This window comes from Vicugna pacos, chromosome 2, assembly GCF_048564905.1.
Source record: "Vicugna pacos chromosome 2, VicPac4, whole genome shotgun sequence".
Classification (NCBI taxonomy): domain Eukaryota; kingdom Metazoa; phylum Chordata; class Mammalia; order Artiodactyla; family Camelidae; genus Vicugna; species Vicugna pacos.
In genome coordinates, this window is record NC_132988.1 from 117,803,663 (window position 1) to 117,823,111 (window position 19,449).

The 19,449-nt window shown below is 42.6% G+C and overlaps 1 protein-coding gene across 1 annotated transcript; it reads left to right on the forward strand.

Annotated features, from left to right (window-relative positions):
* The first annotated feature begins 8,804 nt into the window (after nt 1-8,804).
* On the forward strand, nt 8,805-10,993 carry LOC102526212 (MORF4 family-associated protein 1). Its single transcript, XM_006213019.4, has 3 exons — nt 8,805-8,902; nt 9,022-9,456; nt 9,967-10,993. The coding sequence occupies exon 2, from the start codon at nt 9,061-9,063 to the stop codon at nt 9,442-9,444; it is 384 nt and encodes a 127-aa protein (XP_006213081.1). The 5' UTR covers nt 8,805-8,902; nt 9,022-9,060; the 3' UTR covers nt 9,445-9,456; nt 9,967-10,993.
* The last annotated feature ends 8,456 nt before the right edge of the window (nt 10,994-19,449 follow it).

A 19,449-nucleotide genomic window follows, 5' to 3' on the forward strand; every position in this document is an offset into this window, starting at 1 on the left:
GCTGATACAGGAACAAGGGTGTTTTGATAATTTTCTTTGTATTAGCTTGATTTTTCTTTCTGATTTTTGTGACTCTATTCTATGCTTTTGAATTGTCGTTACCCTGTTTTTAGTATGTTTAACCCATTACTATATCTATTTACTTTAGACTGGTAATCATATAGGCTCAAACACATCCTAAAACAAACAAACCAACAAATCTTCATTTTCTTGCTCCCCTCTCCAACACTGTACAATTGGCCACCCTCTTTCACATACTCACGCTTAATTCCTTTGCTGTCCGTGGTAGTTACCGCATTTCCCATTGTGATTTCCTCTTTTCTACAGAGTCCTGTTTCTTTTCTATTTAGAGAAGATCTTCCAAGATTTCCTTTAGGATACGTTGAGTACTGCTGCCTTCTTTTAGCTTTGCTTGCCTGAGAAACCGTCTCTCTCTCCTTCTATTCTAAGTGATAGCCTCGCTGGGTAGAGTATCTGAGGCTTTTCTCTTTCAGGACTTCGGATATATCTTGCCACTCCCTTCTGACCAGCAATGTTTCTGTAGAGAAGCCAGCTGAGAGCTTTCTGGGGGTTCCCTTGTAACTAACTGTGTTTTTCTCTTGCTGCCTTTAGCATCTTTTCTTTACCTTTAACTTTGACCATCTTAATTATAATATGTCTTCATGGAAGTCTGTTTAGGTTCTTCTTGTTTGAGACCCTCTATGCTTCCTGTATTTTGATATCTGTTTCCTTCTTTATGTTGGGGAATTTTTCGGTCATAATTTCTTCAGATATGTTTTCAATCCCCTTTTCTCTTTCTTCTCCTTCTGGGACCCCTATTATGCATAAATTGGCATGCTTCACATTATCCCAAAGGTCCCTTATATTGCTTTCATCTTTTTTTAATTTGTTTTTCGGACTCCTGTTCTGACTGAGTGACTTCCGTTACTCTGTCTTCCAAATGGTTCACTCATTCCTCCGCATTGTTTGGTTTGCTATTGATTGCCTTTAGCTCAGCTTCTATCTCAGCAGTTGAGTTTTCTGATTTTAATTGGCTCACTTACAGTTTCTGCTTCCTTTTTATAGTATTCTCCATTTCTGTCCGCAGCCTCTCTTATTTCCTTTAGTGCTTTTATCCCTTCCTTTTTGCACTCAGGTTCCGGCAGACTGCAGAGGTCTGTCTCACTGTTCGCACTTTCAGGGAGTTTCTCTTGTTCCTTTATGTGGGGGTGGTACCCCCGCTTCTTCATTTTCTTCTCTCTCTCTCTGACGCTGAATTGAGGAGTAAGTCACCCCTGTGCTCTTGAAGGGCTGTTTCACAGGGGAGCACCTCTGTGTAGACTGTGTGTGTCTGCTCTTCTTGCTGGAAGGGCCGTTTTTAGTATGGATGGTTGTCACTTCTTTCCTCCACGTGTGCTGGTCGTTGATTGGGGGGTGATCAGTGCTATGGTGACCAGAGTCTGCCCGGGATGTTAAGTGGGGCCTCCTCTCTGCTCTGTGGCTATCACAGCCCAGTCAGGAGCTGGGTCTGCTCCTCTGTTGTTGGAATAGAGGCCCCCAGATCCATTTCTGAGCTGCCTTGTGAGGTAGGCAGGACTGGGGTGCTTCTGCTGGGAGAGGAGCCTCTGAGCATTCTTCCACAGCTGATGTCCACAGGGAGGTGTCCTTTGTGGTGTCGCCTGTTACTCTATGTGCAGGCTTACAAAATACACTTGTTGATGCTGCCCTTGTCCCCACCTCAAGCTGCAGGAATGCTGGCAACCCGCCCTGGTGTCCTCCAGGCTCCACACCCACAAAGCCACCAGTGCAGATCCACCAGTGTCAGACACCAGGGTCCACTGTTGTCTGCGTCCTGTCAGGCACTGGATCCACAGTGGTCTACCCAGGCTCCAGCCCCACCTTTGCACAAGCACACCCAGTGTTAATGCCAGACCCACCCCTGCCACACACCAGTACTCAGCTTGTATGCCCTAGAGACACCGATTCAACAAAGGCACCAGCGGAGCAAATGTGTCACAGCCACCTGGGCCTGGGCTCAAATCTCAGCCCCACTTTCAAAGTGGTGCAGCCTCTGGGAATGGGTTCAGCTTTCAGCCCTGCCTCTGCCCAGAAGCCACTCACCAGCAATTGTGCCTCTTCAGAGCCAGCTAAGGAGACTGCTAGGTCTGGATCCCGCCCCTCCCCCTGCAAGAGTACACTGACAATGATGCCAAGCAATGCCCTCTGGACTAGCGGAGAAGGCGGCTGTGGCTGGCTGCATTGCTCTCCTCCCTTCACATGTGCCAGCAGTGGAAACTTCTACAGTAGACCCAGGCTCCTTCACCAAATTGGGAGGATATAAGATTAACATATAGAAATCTGTTGCATTTCTTTACACTAACAATTAAATATCAGGAAAAAAGTAAAAAAAGAAAAACCAATCCCTTTTAAGGTTTCATCAGAGAAAGAAAAAAAAACAAAATACTTAAGAGTAAACCTGATCAAGGAAGTGAAAGACTTATACGTGGAGAACTATAAAATTTTGATTAAGGAAATTAAAGATGATTTAAAGAAATGGAAAGATATTCCATGCCCTGGGATTGGAAGAATTAACATTGTTAAAATGGCCACACTACCCAAAGCAGTCTACAGATTTACTGCGATCCCTATCAAATTACCCAGCACATTTTTCACAGAACTGGAACAAATAATCCTAAAATTTATATGGACTCACAAAAGACCCAGAATTGCCAAAGCAATATTGAAGAGAAAGAATGAAGCTGGATGAATAACCCTCTCAGACTTCAGACAATACTACAAAACTATAGTGATCAAAACAACATGATATTGGCACAAAAACAGACATATGGATCAACAGAACAGAATAGAGAGCCCCAAAATAAACCCATACACCTATGGTCAATTAGTCTTTAATGAAGGAAGCAAGAATATAGAGTGGAGAAAAGACAGTCTCTTCAGCACCTGGTGTTGGGAAAGTTGGACAGCTGCATGTAAATCAATGAAGTTAGAATACTCTCTCATACCATAAACAAAAATAAACTGAAAAATGGCTTGAAGACTTAGATGTAAGACATGACACCATAAAACTCCTACAAGAGAACACAGGCAAAAAATTCTCTGACAAATCGTAACAGTATTTTCTTAGGTCAGTCTACCAAGGCAATAGAAATAAAAGCAAAGATAAACAGATGGGAACTAGTTAAACTTATAAGCTTTTGCAGAGCAAAGGAAACCATAAACAAAATGAAAAGACAACTTATAGATTTACCATATGATCCAGGAATCCCACTTCTGGGCATATATCTGCAGGAAACTCTAATTAGAAAAGATAAATGCACCCCAATGTTCATAACCACACTATTTACAATAGCCAAGACGTGAAAGCAACCTGAATGTCCATCAGCAGATGATTTCATAAAGAAGTTGAGGTATATATGTGCTACTCAGCCATTAAAGACAAGAAGAAAATAATTCCATTTGCAGAAACATGGATAGACCTGGAGATTGCCATTCTAAGTGAAGTAACCCAGAAAGAGAAAGGAAAATATCATATATCACTTACATGTGGAATCCAAAAAAAAAAAGACACAAATGAACTTATTCACAAAACACAAATGGACTCACAGACATAGAAAACAAACTATGGTTACCTGGGGGGAAAGGGAGGTTGAGGGATAAATTGGCATTTCGGGATTCGCAGATACTAACTACTGTATATAAAATAGATAAATAACAAGGACCTACTGTGTAGCACGTGGAACTATATTCAATATCTTGTAATAACCTATAATAGAAAGGAATCTGAAATATATATATGTATATATATATAACTGAATCACTTCACTGTACACCTGAAACTAACACAACATTGTAAATCAATTTTTAAGTTGATAAATGAATAAATAAACAAATACATTGCAGAGCTTGCAAGAATGCAAATGAAGTCCCTAAGGGGGGCTAGGAGGGAACTGAACACTAAAACCAGATAGGTGAACAAAGGTCAAATCCAGAGTTACAAACAGAAGAAACACAAAGGATGGGAGACTAGGTCTTGGACAGGCTCTGCCTACCCTGTCACTGAAAATGTTCTAACCTGTGCAAAGGTACCAAAAGGAATCTAGTCTGTGTGTTCTGGCTATGGTTTCTGGTGGGAAAAAAAAAAAACTGTTGCTGACCATGAGGGAGGGAAAACAAGTAACAGGTTGCCTTGCTAGCTCCCTGAGGGGGAGGGCCTGGTCTCTTAAATGGGGTGAGGGTAGGGGTGGATCCAGGTGCTGGGCCAGAGGATCACCTCAGACTGGCAGCTGGGATTTTGGTCTTTTTGTATCTTGTTCATAACTTGCCCCAATTGCGCTTATAGTTATTTTTATTCCCGTACAGTTTCTTTGTATTCTGGTGCTCGGTCCTGGTGCAAGCATTGTAGCCCAGGGTCCAAGGGCCCAGGGCCCAGCCTGTCTCAAAATTAATAAAAATACACATTCAAGATTTTTGTTAAATCCTTTGACTCTGTAAGTATGAAATTGCTCTCAACCTGGTCAGGGGGTTTGAGCCACACAGAAACCACCACAAATCCCTGCTGGAGAAGCTTTCTCAACCAAGCCTGCTAGGGTTCCCTCAGATTAAGTTTGGCCAAACATTATACACACACATACACACACACACACACACACACACACACAAAGGAAACAAAGCATCATGAGTGAATCAGCAAAAGCGAAAAGCAAATGATATTAGAATTATCAGACACAGAGTATAAAATGACTATTTATGAAATATTTAAAGAAATGGAAGGTAATTGAAGGGGAAAAAAAGTAAGGAACAAAATACTATCCAAATTAACCAGGCAATGTTAGCAACATTCCTGGCCTCTACTCACTACAATGCCAGTAGCAACCTTCCCCTCCAAGCTGTGACAATAAGAATGCCTCCAGACATCGCCAAATATATACCCTAGGGGATAAAATTACCTCCAGTTGAGAACATCCTCTCCTAGAGGAGGGTCCAAGATGATACTACGCAAGAAAATTAGATAACTGAGCAAGCAGCAAACAACAGGAAAATTTTGAAATAATATGGGATTTTGTCAAATCTAAGCAGCTATCAATTTTAAGATTTGCTGTTGTTTTAGATAATGCTAAGAATGAGACTACACTACAATTAAAGTATGAATCAATGGTTTATGTCATGGCAACTGAAAGATGCAGCACAATTCCAGAGAATTTAAATGTGGGGAAAAAAAAGGTGCAATGAGAATTTATGAAAAATATTACCTTAGTAAAACAAAAAGTCAGCCAGGCAGACATGGTAAAAAGAACCAAATAAAGCTTACTGAAACTCTGAGTGATAAAAAGTTTAGAATATATATATATGTATTATACGTGTGTGTGTGTATACATATATATATAAAGTATGTAACTCCTGTGCACTGAATAAAATAGCTACCAATGTATGTTATATGTGTGTGCAAAAAAAGTGACAATTACAGGAAAAGTTAACAAAATTATCAGCATAATGAGATAATGAACAGGTCAAGCAGACAACAATTTAACAGGGTTACAGAAAATATGAACAAGCTTGAGTTTCATTCATTCTGCAAATGATCCAAGATCTTAAGAAGGCCAGAGCAGAGCTTCACGTTTACACCTGGGAGAAGAGCGTTTCAAGCAAAGGAAACAGAAATGCAAAGGCCTTGAAGTGGGAAGTTACCTAATATGTACCAGAAACAGCATGGCGGCTGATACAGCTGGAGTGGAGGAAGTGAGGGGGATATAGTGGAAGATGTGGTCAGAAGGGCAGGGTCAAGACTAAGGTGAGGCAAGTTGGGCATCTAGATGCCTAGGGTAGGCACTCACTCTCAGGGTCATGCAGTTGCCAACCCTGCAGAGAGGTATGGGGGTGCACAGATCCCTAGAATCACACAGACCATTGTAAGGTCTTTGGCTTCCCCTCCACTTGAAATGTACAAGGTTCTGAATCCATTCAGTGACGTGATCTGCTGTGTGTTTTCAAGGACACCTACGGAAGCTGTGTAGAGATTAGACTGTAGGGAAACGAGGGCAAAACCAGGAAGCTACTGCAGTGGCAGAGACAGGAGTTGGTGGACATGTACATAACCCTGCTGGCAACAACTGGATAATGCTTTGTCTATTCAAGCACACATGCAAAATTCACTAAAACTGACCAGGCCATAAAGCAAGTCTTAACAAATTTCAAAGAATTAGTATCGAATAGAACTCCATTTGTAAGTAGAATGCAACTAAGTTAACAATCAGTAAAAGCAGAGCATCATAGCCCTCATGTGGTTGGAATTCTTAAAATATAATTCTAATAATTTATGGATCAAAAAAAACATAGTGGAAATAAGAATATGTTTAGAATCAAATAATACTGAAAACATAAATATCAAAAGTGGGATGCAGCTAAAGCCATTCCTGATGGGAATTTTTTTTGAGATTAATTTTTGCTTTTATTTGCCAGTGTAACTTAACTACAGTGGCTTGCAAACTTTTTTGACCTAAAAAATACACTTTACATCACAATCCAATACACACACACATATATATTATATGCATGTAACTGAAACCAAAGTTTTACCAAAAATATCTACCCTGAGTTTTCTCGTTGATGGGAATTAAAAACTTAAATGCTTATATTAAAAAGAAGAAGAAAAGTATAAGTCAGGAGAATAACCTAAGAAGTTAAAAAAGGAACGTAGAATCAACCAAAGAAAGCACAAGGAAGGAGATAAGTAAGAACAGAAATTAATAAAAGAGAAAACGAAGAAATGCCTGAGATCAGGCCCCGCACAGAAGCACCTGGCTGAGAGGCGCCCAGTCTAATCTCATCGTAGAAAACAGACAGTGTTTTTCAATTCATCCACCTGGTAAGAGGCATTTACTTTTTTTCTCCCCTTTCAAATAGACTTTATTTTTTTAGAGCAATTTTAGGTTCGCAGCAAAATTGAGCAGGAAGTACGGAAAGTTCTCATATACCCGCTGCCCCACACATGCAGAGTCTCCCCCACTATGTACATGCCCCATCAGAGTGGAACTTTTGTTACAGTCAACGAACCTGCATTATAACATCATTATCATCCAAAGTCCATAGTTTACATTAGCGTTTACTCCTGATGTTGTACATTCTATGGGTTTGGACAAATGCATAATGGCATGTATCCACCATTAGAGTATCAAATAGTGTAAGTTTCACTGCCCTAAGAAGTCCTCTGTGCTCCATCTATTCATTACTCCCAGCCTCCAACCCTTGGCAACTAATGGTCTTTTCACTGTCTCCATAGTTTTGTCTTTTCCAGAATGTCATAGAGTTGGAATCATACAGTACATAGCATTTCAGATTGCTTCTTTCACTTAGTAGTACGCATTTGCGTTTCCTCTATGTCTTTCCGTGGCTTGATAGCTCATTTCTTTTTACCGCTGAGTGATGTTCCATTGCCAGGGTATACCCGCATTATTTTTCCAGTCACCTTTTGAAGGATATCTTGATTGCTTTCAAGTTTTGGCAAGTATGAATAAAGCTGCTGTAAACATCCATGTGCAGGTTTTCGTGTGGATATAAGTTTCCAATACATTTGCGTAAGTAGCAGAGCGCCCATTGCTGTATGGTATAGTAACAGCATGTTTAGTTTTGTGAGAAACTGCCACACTGTGTTCCAAAGCGACTACACTGTTTTGCATTCCCATCAGCAACAAATTAGAGTTCCCGTTGCTCCACATCCTCACCAGCTCTGGTGTTGTCGGTGTTCTGAATTTTAGCCATCTTAACAATTGTGTAGTAGTGGCATCTCGTTATTTGATCCATTTCTTTTTATTCATACAAGGAATTTATGAGCTAGCTGCCTCTGATATACCAAGAAGGCCCCACAATTGGGATTTTTACAAGAACAACCAAATATATAGAAGCGTGAAAGTCCAAACAAAAGATAAGCACTTTACATATGTCTGTGCCTGGTGTTTACAAATCATCTGCATGATCATTGTCTCTCTTCACTCTTAACTCTGCCATATTCAATACTAGGGGTTGTGTCCACTTAACTGACTGGAAAACAGAAGCTAAACCTATGGCACTCGTGCAAACTGGATTCTTGAAATTTTTATTGCTTTTTGTAACTGTGTCAACAGGCTACGAAATTACCTTACCTTTCCTTTTTGTATTAAGTGAATGTCAAAGCAAATTTACGAATACATGCCAAGTTCTGCTCCAGGCTTTAGAAACAGAGACGAACAAGACCCTCAAGGAGCCTTCAACCCGGTAAAAAGCGTGAAGACTATCCAGCGGAGCCTCAGGATAAATCAGAGCAGGACTTTTACCCGGGGGTGGGGGGAGGGTCAGTCTGGTGAAAAGACAGACACTTCTGACTGTAATCTAAAAAAAAATGAAAATTAGCCAGTTAGACGTTTGGGAGGGGTCCAGTCGCGGTATCAAATTGGGTGGGGCTATTAGCGTTAGACTGGGATGTCACGGACTGTGAGTATATTATCACGTAGGATCTTCTGCGTTTAGCGTAGGCGGAGAATGTTTACTTTTTTATAACACGTAAATTCCATGTTGGATAAACCTAGGAGGGGTCGCAGCACCAGGAAGGATTATCTCCAAAGCCACGGCAGCAGACGAGGGCAGCACTGGGGGAGGGGGCGGGAGAACGAGGGAGAGCGCGTGCGCGTGCGCGGGGCAGCGGGCAGGCGCAGCACTGGGTACGGAGCGGGGAAATGAGAGAGCGCGCGTGCGCGCGCGCGCGGCCGCCGTAAAGCGGATTGCGTCGCCCTCCATTGACGTGCGCGCGCCCTCACCTAATTCTACTAGCGGCGTGACCGTAAAGAGGCAGGGCCATGTCGTGAAAGGGGCCGCAACACTCAGGGCGCTGGTTGACGGCTGGGACTCCATTTTGTCCTCCGCTTCTCAGCTTGTAAGTCGCTTGTTTCCGTGGCTTCTCTGAGGCGAAAAGTTTAAAAGGGGTAAAAGTTTTAAAAGAATATTCTGGAAGTGTATTGGTAAGCATAGCGAGTCTCCATTTTCTCTCTGCAGCCGATTTCGATACTGCGGTTCCGGAATAGCGGGGGGGAAATGCGGCCCTTGGACATCGTCGAGCTGGCAGAGCCGGAGGAGGTGGAAGTGCTGGAGCCCGAGGAGGACTTCGAGCAGTTCCTGCTCCCGGTCATCAACGAGATGCGGGAGGACATCGCGGCGCTCACGCGGGAGCACGGGAGAGCCTACATGCGGAACCGGAGCAAGTTGTGGGAGATGGACAATATGCTCATCCAGATCAAGACGCAGGTGGAGGCCTCGGAGGAGAGCGCGCTCAATCATCTTCAGAATCCGAACGACGGCGTCGAGGGCAGAGTGACCAAAAGGTGCGAGAAGGCCGAGGAGAAGGCCAAGGAGATCGCGAAGATGGCAGAGATGCTGGTGCAGCTGGTCCGGCGGATAGAGAAAAGCGAGTCGTCCTGAGGAGGGTCGGCGGTAAGGCGGAGACCGGCGGGAACCGGGCGGAGGGCCCAGTAGTTGCCTCACACTTGGTTAAGCTTCGGGGACTTTTATTTAGTAGTGGTCCACGGTGGGTGGAAGTTGGGAGAAGATAAAACATTATGCTCAATTTTTACCTTAGGAGGTGTTAGTAGATGCTGTTTATCTTTTTAAGTCTGTTAGGGGGAAAATCGGTGTATTTTGACTTAGTACGTGTTTGGTTGAAACCTAAGGTAGCGGTTAATAAGAGTAATTAAAGGGTAATACACAAAAGTCGCCAAGGGAACAAAGTCACAATCTAAGCCATTGAGCAAGGAGCGGGGCGGGGGGAGGGGTTAAGAAATACAAAATAGTTGGATGATTCCAGATTTCTCTGAAAAGCTAGAAGGAGTCAGGTGGCATCCAGAAGAGGTGGTGTCCTGCGTAGCTGAATGTGTGAGGGGTTGGGGTTGGTTTTTCCCTTAGGAGTAACATCTTAATGATGAGTTTCTCCCAACTGCACTTTAGGTTTACAGCCAATGGATTCTGGTCACCTGGCGGAGATTGGCTGACAACCTGGAGAAGCTGAAACCAGAGAGCCTTTTGTTTCCTTTTTTCTCTGTGTGCACTCTGTCCTCACTTACACTACGTTTCTGCTATGGTCTGCGGTTAATGACCTCAATATGAGTTTTGACTGTTAAATGTTTTTGTTTGGGGAGGTAACTTTTATTTGGAAAATGCTCTCACGTGCAAGAATTGGGGCCTAGATTGTAAGCTTTTGCAGCAGTCACATTTGTTCCTTGGCTTTCTTGTTTTTAAATTTTTGAGGTGCTTTGCTCTTTCTCGTGTGACCTGATTGCTCCCTGGGACTTTGGATCAGTGTATGAAAGACGAGACTCGGAGTTGGAGTTCTCCAGCTCTGGAGGTGCTGAAGGAGCTGCATTATTTCTAGAAGACGACTCCATGCAGCACTTGCTAAAGAAGCTGAAGAAGTGACCAGACTTCAACTGGGAACGTGAATGGGGCTAATGTGGCTCAGACTGGCGGATCAGAAGAAGGGATGGAGGATGGTATTGTCCTGGAACTTTAATTTCTGTGTGAGACCAAAGGAGGAGAGGTGTATTTTGTTCAAAATTCAAGTCTTATGCACCACACTGTCTGATGTAACCTGTCTGGTCAGTTTTGTTTGGACAACCTAACTCAGCTTTATGGAACCTATAATAAGAGATGAGATAGGTCTTGGTATTCTGTATAATTGATGTAATGCCCTAATGCATTTCAGGGGATTCTGTGCATAACATGAAAGCGATGTTTGCAAAGGCCCTTGAGGGTCTAGGGAAGTAAAGTGAGGGCTGTCTGTTTTGGACCCTAAACTGGACAGGGACTAGGTTAACTTCAAGATTCGTAAGTTGTATAGCTATAAGTTCATATCAGTAGCAGACCTGACGACTATTTGAGGTCAAAACCCTACCATGTGTTTAAAAAAAATTTTACCATGTTAATAAAAGTATCATTTGCTTGAAAAGACAAAAGTAAAAAGTTATTGACTAAGAAATTGTCTAAGAGTGAAATTTGGGGATGGGAGGGTATAGCTCAAGGTAGAGTGTGTGCTTTGTGTGGACGAGGTCCTGGGTTCAATCCCCAGTACCTCTATTTTTGAAAAAAAATTAAATAAGCCTAATTCACCCGCCCCCCAAAAAAGAGAAATGAAATTTTTTCCTTGAGTATCATTGCCAACTGGGAGATGAATTTCTTACGTTTTTTGATGCTCTCAGTCAGCCTTGAATCATGGGGATGGTTTATCTCTGCCTGCTGCTGTGGAAACTGGCTGAGGAACCACCATGGAGTTGTCCCTCAGTACCCCTGGGGGACTGGTTCCAAGACCCCGCCTTGCCATAGATACCAAAATCCAGGGATGCCCCGGTTCTTTATATAAGATGGCATGGTACAGTCAGCCCTCCGTTTCCACAGGCTCTGCGTCCCGTAGAATTTACCTGCACTCTTAACTTTCACCTTAAGAGTCTGCTTTCTGGGGAATCCAGCTGAAAGTAAGTGAGAAACAATAGAAAACCATGTGTCACAAGCTAGGTACCGTGCCTTAGAGCACTGAGAGGGGGAGGCAAGGAGAGCATTTCAGAGCAAGTAATTGGTGAACTTGGCCTTGAAGGATGGATCCAGCTTCCGAGGACAAGGAGAGATGAGGGACATCCCTCGCACAGGGAACAATATGAGGAAATGCCCGCGTTCTGGTAGCAGGGTGAGGAGTAGGGAAGCAGGAGAGAACAGCAAAGAAAGCCACGTTGGGTGCATTCGCTGTAACAAGGGCGTGAACGCTGGTACAGAACTATTGACTAGACTGTGCTGTATTCTTACTTCACTGTCTTTCTTCACAATGCCTTTTCTCTGTTTCCGGATACCACATTGCATTTACTGGTTTATTTTTGAAAGAGGTAAATAAAACAAATGGCACAAAATTCAAAAGAAATTGATCCTCCCTTCTCCCTAGCTTCCCAGGTCCCCTTCAGGAAGACAGCCATCTACCAGTGTCTTGTGTATCCTTCCTAATGGGATGTGTGTTTGAACGTATATAACTCTAACCTTAAAGTAGAAACACACTTAACCTGTGAATGTCCTTTGATATTTTTCCACCTAAAACTATAGTTTGAAAGTTAGCCCTGTCTAAACATCTGGATCTGCATTCTCTTTAATGGCTGCATATTGTTCACTGTACTATAAATTAAGTGGTCAGAAGTGCTTTCTTACACACCCAAAAGTTTGAGAACTGTTATCCTAAATTATTTTCACTAACTTCAATTCCTCTTCCTTGTGATTTCAATAACAACTGAAATGCAGCCATCCATTTCCAATTTCCCCAGCACCTGAAGTCTGTCCTCCTGGCTTGCTAGCAATTGGAGAAGCAGTTGAGTCTTGCATTTTCCAAGCAAAGAATGATAAGGAGCCATGCTGAGAGGCAGTCTTACAGGGCTGTATAATGCCAAATTGAGTCTGGCTAGGGTTGCCAGAATATTTTATCATCGATCCATATGTCCCTCATGAACCTCAGGCTCTCTGTCCATTTTCCTGGCTATTCAGATGTTAGGTCACGGACAGCTGTGTAGAAAGACGTGTTGGGGTTCTTGGACGGGTTCCTGACACAGCAGAGGCCACCTGAAGCTGGGACCTATCCTTGCTCAGATGTGACAAGTATCCTTTTATATCAAAGTGCTATTACAGAAAGAAGCATGGGGGCTGTGGGAACACGGAGGTCTGGAAAGGCATTCAGGAGGAGATAAGGTATTATGTAACAAACTCTGATGATAATTGGAGGCAAAGTATGCAGAATCTTCAAAATCTGCTGGGCCCACGAGGTCAGAATCAGGCTGGGGAGATCACAGAGCACCGCAGAGTCTTCGGCATCTGGTTTCATCAGCTGAGATGCCCACTGGGAAGAAAGCAAATTTAATTCTAGTGGACACTAGAGTAGGACTGGCAGCAGCCAAGGTCACATTCCATTCATTTGTAGCTGTTTGCTCTCCTCTGCCCTCTAACAGCACCAAGGCAAAAGAAAGCCCAAATTCAAGTCCCTGGCCCTGGCCATCCTCCCCCTTCCAGGCAGCAAATAAACAGGAAGTGGCTTGAATTTCCACCATCTTCCGAAGATAACTGGGGTTTTTTTTAGCTGCTTCAACTTGTGGCCAGATAAATCAGTCCGGTTGCTGCCCAAAGTAAGACCTCCCCTGGTCAGTTCTGGTTTCCCGTCCGATCCCCGTAATGTTCTGTAGTTCCTATCCTTTATCCCTGTGCTCCTTCCTTCAAACCATGATTCACAAAATCCTCCATTGTTTTTCCCAAATTCATCCACGTTCTTTGCTTCTTCAAAGAACGTTTCTTTACCACCTACAACAGCTGAGACTGGACTCCCCCAAGCCCTGGGCTCTCCTGCAGCATCATTGGTGGTGGTTCCTCACAAAACCCAAATGATCAAGGGCTGCATCTTTGACAGAGAAGAGTGAAGGGGGAAAGGCAGCAACAAAAGAGGAGTAAGAGTTTGGGGTTTGGACGAGGGCGTTATTGCAGCCCTGACCATACACTGTAAATGGATGGGTGGGGACATGAAGAGCCGGGAGCAATGGGAGAAGGCTGTTAAAATGAGCTGAGGGCACACTGAGGTTTAAAAAAAGGTGCAGCAACTATAGTGAAAGTGTCACCTGGAAGGGTGGGAATGTGGTCAGAGAGAAGGGCTGAGTGGGTTTGGGGCAGGTTTGGGCAATAACAAGTCCTGAGGCACCCTTGGGAATGAGGAGCCAATTGGCAGGGAGTTGCTCATTGGATATGAAGAGGCCAAGGACCTGGGGGCCCAGGTTTCAAATGGTGGTCGTGTGAGCGTGGAACCCACCCAGGCAGGACCTGAGGTGGAGAGGAAGGCCAGAAGCCAGGGCAAAAGCCTGCTATGAATGTGGGGGGATCCAGTGGGGCTGGGGAGGGGGGTTGGAGGGTGACAAAGGTGAGCAGGGCACAGGGGGAGAGGACTTTCAGAGGAGCAGCAAGCGCTCCAAAGGAGTGTCAGGACAAGGGGCAGGACAGGGAGTGGTGTAACCATGGCCAGAGGAGAGGGCTGGCCCCAACTCCTGGCCACATTTGAGGAACACAGAGAAATGAGCAGCTTTCCCTTCACAGGCCGGAGTACAAAGTCAGCACCATTCCCCGGGGGCCACCCAGCAAGAGGCAAGGTTGGGGTGGAGAGCCGGAAGCCAGGCCCATGCTGGCAATGGCTCACCAGTTCCTACAGGTCCAGGAGAGAGCTTGAGCAGTGGAGAGCAGTACTGGAAACTCGTGGTAAGACTAGCACCCCAGGCCGACTTAGACCAGTTCATCAATGGGACACACAGGTGACAGGCAATGCAAGTTTAATCCTGAACTTGGTCTCTCCTAGGGGCATGAGCATGGCCTTGGTGTGACCACTATGGTAGAGCCAATGAAGTGGGCAACTGAAGGCTGTCACTCAGCGATGCTTCCTGAGTATCTTCTTTGAAGGAGCTCTAAGAGGCCACCACTGCTGGTCATCTGGGGTGGAAAATGGCAAGGGTCTCTGCATCCCAAACTAAAACAGTTATAGGAGATGGTTCCAGAAGAAGCTGTCTTCGAGATGAGACAAGACTGAAGCCCCAAGATCTTTTTCAGTCATCTCCTCTAAAGGTTCTTCCCAGACAGTGAACAGCAGCCAAGCAGCTAAGACCAGGTTACAACTGTTAACTTCCTGTCAAAGCCACTTGTTCACATGGACAGCACTGAGCTGAAAGAGGAGATGAAGGACAGGGCGCAGGGGCCACTTAACCAGAGTCTTCGTGAGATTTTTGCCTGTGATACCTGCACGTCAGAAGTGACTGAAGGTAAACAGAGAGGAAGCATCCCAGGGTGCTGAAGAAATTGTGTTGCCAAGGAAATTCCAAGCCAGGCGTGCTTAATCCTGCGGTTGTTCAACCTCTGTAGGGACGCCTAAGCCTGGCACTTGCAGCACAGGAAGCAGGCTTCCAAAGCCACGTTGCCCCCAAAAGGATGCATTTCCCAAGGCATATTTCATACATGGCCTGGAAAGATAAGAGACAAGGAAGAGTCTCCCTGAGTAGTTCCTCTTGGAGAGCAAAAATCGGGAGGTGCTAATGGACTAGGCTGGGGCGGTGCACTGTGCCTGTGGCCTCTCATGGCTCCTGCAGGCTAGAGGTGCTGTGTGCCTCCCATTCTTCCCTTTTCCAAATGGAAGTTGTATACAGTTATTTTATACTGACTCCTTGCCATATGGACCTCTCTGTGGGGAAGCTCAAGACGTAGCAACTGGTTTCCCCCAGAGGGAGTGATCCAAGAGAGACAGCACAGCTGACAGCAGCAGTCTTTTGATAACTCAGTATTAGAAGCGAGATGTTCCATCGCTTCTGCTGTGCTCTTTGTATGTAGCAGCAAGTCCAGCCCACACTCCGAGGAAAGGGAATCAATTCCAGTTCTTGACAAAGGATATAGCAAAGAATTTGTGGGCATATTTTTAAAACCACCACAGCTATTAGCATTATATTTCAATGAAATATTTTTGAAACGTCACAGATTTGAAAGAATCTGAAGATAAATCATCAGTGTTGGTAGTAGAGTTCAGCAAGTTTTCTAGAAACAAAATCAGGACATAAAAGTAGTGTTTCTGTTCACCAGAAACAAAGAGGAAATATATTTTCTAAAAGGCATCATTTGTAATAGGACCCCAACATTTTTAAATTTTTTTAATTGAAGTATAGTTGATTTATAATACTGTGTTACTTTCAGGTGCACAGCAGAGTGATTCCTTTATATATTTTTTCCAGATTCTTTTCCATTATAGGTTATTACAAGATATTAAATATAGTTCCCTGTGCTACACAATAAGTCCTTGTGGCTTATCTATTTTATATATGGTGGTATTTATCTGTTAATCCCAAACTTCTAATTTATCCCTCCTGTTGCTTTCCTCCTTGGTAACCATAAGTTGGTTTTCTATGTCTGTGAGTCTATTTCTGTTTTGTAAATAAATTCACTTGTATTATTTTTTAGATTCCACATGTAAGTGTTATCATATAATATTTGTCTTTCTCTGGCTGACTTACTCCATTTAGTATAATCATCTTTAGGTCCATCCATGTTGCTGCAAATAGCATTATTTCATTCCTTTTATGGCTGAGTAATATTACATTGTATACATACACCACATCATCTTTATCCAGTCATCTGTTGATGGACACTTAGGTTGCTTCCATGTCTTGGCTATTGTAAATAGTGCTGCCATGAACATTGGGGTGCATGTATCTTGTCAAGTTTGAATTTCCTCCAGATACATGCCCAGGAGTGGGATTGTTGGATCATACAGTAAGTCTATTTTTAGTTTTTTAAGGAATCTCCATACTGTTTTCCATAGTGGCTGCACCAATCTACATTACCACCAACAGTGTAGGAGGGTTTCCTCTTCTCCACACCCTCTCTAGTATTTATAATTTGTAAACTTTTTGATGATGGCCATTCTAAGCAGTGTGAGATGATACCTCACTGTAGTTTTGATTTGCATTTCTCTAACAATTAATGTGGTATTGAGCAACTTTTCATGTGCCTGTTGGCTATCTGTCTTCTTTGGAGAAATGTCTGTTTAGGTCTTCTGCCTATTTTCTGATTGGGTTGTTTGGTTTTTTTTTTTTTTTGATATTGAGTTGTATGAGCTGCGTGTATATGCTGGAAATTAATCTGCAGTCAGCTGCACTGTTTGCAAATATTTCCCCCAGTCTATAGGTTGTCTTTTCATTTTGTTTATGGTTTCCTTTGCTGTGCAAAAGCTTTTAAGTTTTATTCAGTCCCATTTGTTTATTCAAAAAAATTTTAATGCTGTATTATTTTCCTGTGGATACCTTAATTGCCACACACTGGGTGGCTTAAAACAACAGAAATCGATTCTCTGACAGTTTTGCAAGATAGAGTCAGAAATAAAGGTGTTGGCAGGGCCGTGGTCCCCCTGAAGGCTCTAGGAGAGAATCTTTTCTTGCCTTTTCCAGCTTCTGGTGCTTGTCGGCAATCTTTGACTTGTAGCTGCATCAGTCCAATCTCTGCCTCTGTTGTTGCATGGCCATCTTCCTCGTGTCGCTGTGTCTTTGCGTGGCCTTCACATAAGGACACCCACCATGGATTTAGGGCCCACCCTAATCCAGTATGATCTCAGCTTAACTAATTACATCTGCAAAGACCTATTTTCTTTTCTTTTTTTTTTGATTGAAGTATAGTCAGTTTATGATATTGTGTCAGTTTCTGGTGTACAGCACAATGCTTCAGTCATACATGAATATACATATATTCATTTTCATATTCTTTTTCACCATAAGCTACTACAAGTTATCGAATATAGTTCCCTGTGCTATACAGTATAAACTTGTTTATCTATTTTATATATACCAGTCAGTATCTGCAAATCTTGAACTCCCAATTTATCCCTTCCCAACCTCTTCCCCTCTGGTAACCATACATTTGTTTTCTATGTCTGTGAATCTGTATCTGTTTTATATATAAGTTCATTTGTCTTTTTTTTTTTTTTTCAGATTCCACATATGGCTGATACCATATGGTATTTTTCTTTCTCTTTCTGGCTTACTTCACTTAGAATGACATTCTTCAGGCCCACCCATGTTGCTGCAAATGGTGTTATTTTATTATTTTCTATGGCTGAGTGGGATTCCATTGCATAAATATACCACAACTCCTTTATCCAGGCATCTGTCGATGGACATTTAGGTTGTTTCTATGTCTTTGCTATTGTAAATATTGCTGCTATGAACATTGGAGTGCAGGTGTCTTTTTGAATTAAGGCTCCCTCTGGATATATGCCCAGGAGTGGGATTGCTGGATCCTATGGTAAGTCTATTTTTAGTCTTTTGAGGAATCTCCATACTGTTTTCCTCAGTGGTGCACCAAACTGCATTCCCACCAGCAGTATAGGAGGGTTCCCTTTTCTTCACAGCCTCTCCAGCATTTATCATTTGTCGTCTTGAATGAGGGCCATTCTGACTGGTGTGAAGTGATACCTTGTTGCAGTTTTGATTAGCATTTCTCTGATAATTAGTGATACTGAGCATTTTCTCATGTGCCTGTTTGCCATTCATATGTCTTCACTGGAGAATTGCTTGTTTAGGTCTTCTGCCCATTTTTGGATTGGGTTATTTTTTTTTCTCATTAAGTTGTATGAGCTGTTTATATATTCTGGAAATCAAGCCCTTGTCAGTCTTATCTTTTGCAAATATTTTCTCCCATTCCATAGGTTGTCACTTTGTTTTGCTTATGGTTTCCTTTGTGCAAAAACCTATTTTCAGTAAGGTCATATTCTGAGGGTCAGAGTAGATATATATTTGGAGATCACTATTCAGTCCAGTACAAATGGTAACTAGGAAATTTTTAACAAAATGAATGTAAAACCTTCATGCATAAAATTGTATTAAAATACATTAAGGAACAACTAAACAGATTGACAGAAATAGTATTGTAATTCTTCCAAATTGGGCCAACAAGTCAATTCAATCCCAATAAAAATTTCATTAGGTGAGTCTGTTTGATTGTTTGGGTCAAAATTTAAAAACTGATTCAAATTTTAGATGAACAAGCAGAAAAGCCAGGACATTTCTAAAGAAAAAGAACCAGGAAGGGAAATTGCCATACGTAACCAGATATTAATACTTACTATAAAGCTAATTTAGTCATTGTCAATTTAATCATAGCTCAGAGATAGAGACCAATGGAACAAATATAAACACAAGCAAAAATGGAGACTTGACACATGTCAGATGTTACTTTGCAGACCAAAGGGAATGGATAAAATATTCAGTAAGCAGGGCTAGGATAACTAGTTGTACATGTGAGGAAAATTGCGATTAGATTCCTGCCACAAACTCCATTTCCAGATGGATTACCCACAATAAGAAAAATCAAACGCTAAATACTTTAGAAGAAAATACGAAGGAACATTTTTATGACTTCAGAGTAGAGAAGGGTAATGGGTGTGTTTATGGGTTGATGAATAAGTTTTAAAACTAGAGAGCTGGCGGTCACATCACTAATGTCCCTGAATTGTACACCTTAAAGTGGTTAATTGCATGTTACATGAATTTCATCTCAATTTTTTTTAAGCTAGAGCATTCAAATTCATAGGCACAGAAAGTAGAATGGTGGCTTCCAGTGGTTGTGGGAGAGGGGAATGGGGACTTATTGGTTGATAGGTACAGAGTTTCCATTTGGAAAGATGAAAAATTTCCAGAGACAGATGGTGGTAATGGTTGCACAACAGTATGAATGTACTTGATGCTGCTAAACTGTACACTTTTAAATGGTTAAAATGGTAGATTTTCTGTTATGCATATTTTACCATAGTTTTTAAAACTTTCTTAAACTAAAGTTTTGTGTTTATCAAAGCAGACTTAATCAAAGTGGAAAGTGGAAGCACATACTCTCTACTATCTATTTAAC